The sequence below is a fragment of the Electrophorus electricus genome, chromosome 7 (assembly GCF_013358815.1).
Source record: "Electrophorus electricus isolate fEleEle1 chromosome 7, fEleEle1.pri, whole genome shotgun sequence".
NCBI lineage: Eukaryota > Metazoa > Chordata > Actinopteri > Gymnotiformes > Gymnotidae > Electrophorus > Electrophorus electricus.
In genome coordinates, this window is record NC_049541.1 from 492,501 (window position 1) to 495,000 (window position 2,500).

A 2,500-nucleotide genomic window follows, 5' to 3' on the forward strand; every position below is an offset into this window, starting at 1 on the left:
TGTGTGGGTGTTTGTGGGTGTGTGTGTTTGCGGCAGGATGATCATAAACTTTCTCTGACAGACTTAGCAAGTCGTTATGGGGTGGACCTGAATAAAGTAAGAACTCTACACTCTAACCTGTATTTACATCAGACACGCTATCAGACACGATATCAGACTCCAACCCTCAGCCAAAACCAGACATGCACCCACGTTAACCCATATAAATATGTCTATTTTAGTTAATGAAATTCAGTAAAATACTTAATTTAGTTTAGTGTTAAAAGCAGTGGAAATGCGATCAGTAGGCTATATAAAGTTTCATAACAGACACACAGTGTTACTGAGCAGAGAGTTCTGAGGTTCAGAACAGGGAGTTCTCAGAATTTGTGACGATGTCCTTTGCAGAGAAGCTTAAGAGATGATGAAATATTATATGCACTGATGTTCCAGTTTAGGCCTATAAACAGCCTTCTTGCTCCTTAAACTGAGGAGTAATAATATAAATTGAGGTGGAACTCAGTACAACATAAAACCCGAAGCTTTGGCCATCGGCAGACTAATTAGGTTCTGAAAACCAGTAGCATGTCTGATTGGTTTTCCTTATGCGCTTGCACTTCCTTCTCCAGGGTCTGACCACTAAGAGAGCAGCAGAGATCCTGGAAAGGGATGGGCCAAACGCCCTGACTCCGCCTCCCACCACCCCAGAGTGGGTGAAGTTCTGTAAGCAGCTGTTTGGGGGGTTCTCCATCCTCCTCTGGATTGGCGCCATCCTCTGTTTCTTCGCCTACAGCATCCAGGTCGCAAGTGAGGATGAACCAGTCAATGACAATGTGAGTGTAGCTCTGCTCTGGCCAATCACAACAGGAGTGCAGCTCTGCTCTGGCCAATCACAACAGGAGTGCAGCTCTGCTCTGGCCAATCACAACAGGAGTGCAGCTCTGCTCTGGCCAATCACAACAGGAGTGCAGCTCTGCTCTGGCCAATCACAACAGGAGTGCAGCTCTGCTCTGGCCAATCACAACAGGAGTGCAGCTCTGCTCTGGCCAATCACAACATGAGTGTAGCTCTGCTCTGGCCAATCACAACATGAGTGTAGCTCTGCTCTGGCCAATCACAACAGGAGTGCAGCTCTGCTCTGGCCAATCACAACATGAGTGTAGCTCTGCTCTGGCCAATCACAACAGGAGTGCAGCTCTGCTCTGGCCAATCACAACATGAGTGTAGCTCTGCTCTGGCCAATCACAACAGGAGTGCAGCTCTGCTCTGGCCAATCAACACTTGATTACAGCTCTGGTCTACCATTAACAATGTGAATGCCAAAGAAAATGCTGAATGCAGCTAGGAGTGAATATTTGAGAATATCAGTGTAATTCAGAATCAGCCAATGCTGGTGTAAATGCAGCTCTGAAATAAAGAGTTAACAGAATATCTCGATCCATGCCATTCAGCAACTATTTCACTATTTATACTGTAAACGTAAATGCAGTTGTCAAAGGCAGCTGGAGAACAGTGTTGAAAATGACAAAGCACTCCAGCTTCACAAGCAACTGGCCCAAAGCCTCAGTTTCAGCAAAGCTTCAGAATTCTTCAGTGGCAACGTACATTTATGACCCAGCCAGTGATACAAGAGTATGACATCCCACAAAAACCCAGGCAAAGAGAATCCCAGCATAACCATAACCCTTCCAAATATTAGTGCGATTAATCGACTAGTGTGTGTGTGTGTGTGTCTCTCTCTCTCTCTCTCTCTCTCTCTCTCTCTCACCCTCTCTCTCTCTCTCTCTGTTTCTCTCACCCTCTCTCTCTCTCTCTCTCTGTTTCTCTCACCCTCTCTCTCTCTCTCTCTCTGTCTCCTACAGTTGTATCTGGGAGTAGTCCTGGCTGCTGTGGTTATCATCACCGGCTGTTTTTCCTACTACCAGGAGTCCAAAAGTTCACGTATCATGGACTCTTTCAAGAACATGGTGCCTCAGGTCAGTGAGTCGTGGTGCCTCAGGTCAGTTAGTCATGGTGCCTCAGGTCAGTGAGTCATGGTGCCTCAGGTCAGTGAGTCATGGTGCCTCAGGTCAGTGAGGCATGGTGCCTTTAAACAGATAATGTGTAACCTTTAACAGAATGTATTTATGTAACCTTCTATCCTCAAGCCAGGTAACACACAAATATATATTTGATATTTTTCTAAAGATGTTTTCATCTGCACATGTGCCTTTATAACATTAGAACATGTTTAATTCTCTCCCTCAATCTCTCTCTCTCTCTCTCTCTCTCTATCCCTCATTCTCTCTCCCTCTCTCTCTCCTCCACACTCTCTCTCCCTCTCTCTCGCTCTCTCCCTCACTCTCTCTCTCTCTCCTCACCCTCTCTTTTTCTTTCTCTATCCCTCACTCTCTCTCCCTTTCTCTCTCTTTCTCTCTCCCTCACTCTCTCTCCTTCACACTCTCTCTCTTTCTCTCTTTCTCTCTCTCTCCCTCTCTTTCTCACCCTCTCTCTCTTTCTCTTTCTCTATCCCTCACTCTCT

At 46.0% G+C, this 2,500-nt stretch overlaps 1 protein-coding gene across 1 annotated transcript in view; it reads left to right on the forward strand.

Moving 5' to 3' along the window:
• Positions 1-2,500, forward strand: part of atp1a2a (ATPase Na+/K+ transporting subunit alpha 2a) — a 25,206-nt gene that overhangs the window by 3,552 nt on the left and 19,154 nt on the right. Inside the window, exons 3-5 of the mRNA XM_035528245.1 lie at positions 37-96; positions 609-812; positions 1,842-1,955. Coding sequence (XP_035384138.1) covers positions 37-96; positions 609-812; positions 1,842-1,955 — 378 coding nt within the window. The remainder of the gene's footprint in view (positions 1-36; positions 97-608; positions 813-1,841; positions 1,956-2,500) is intronic.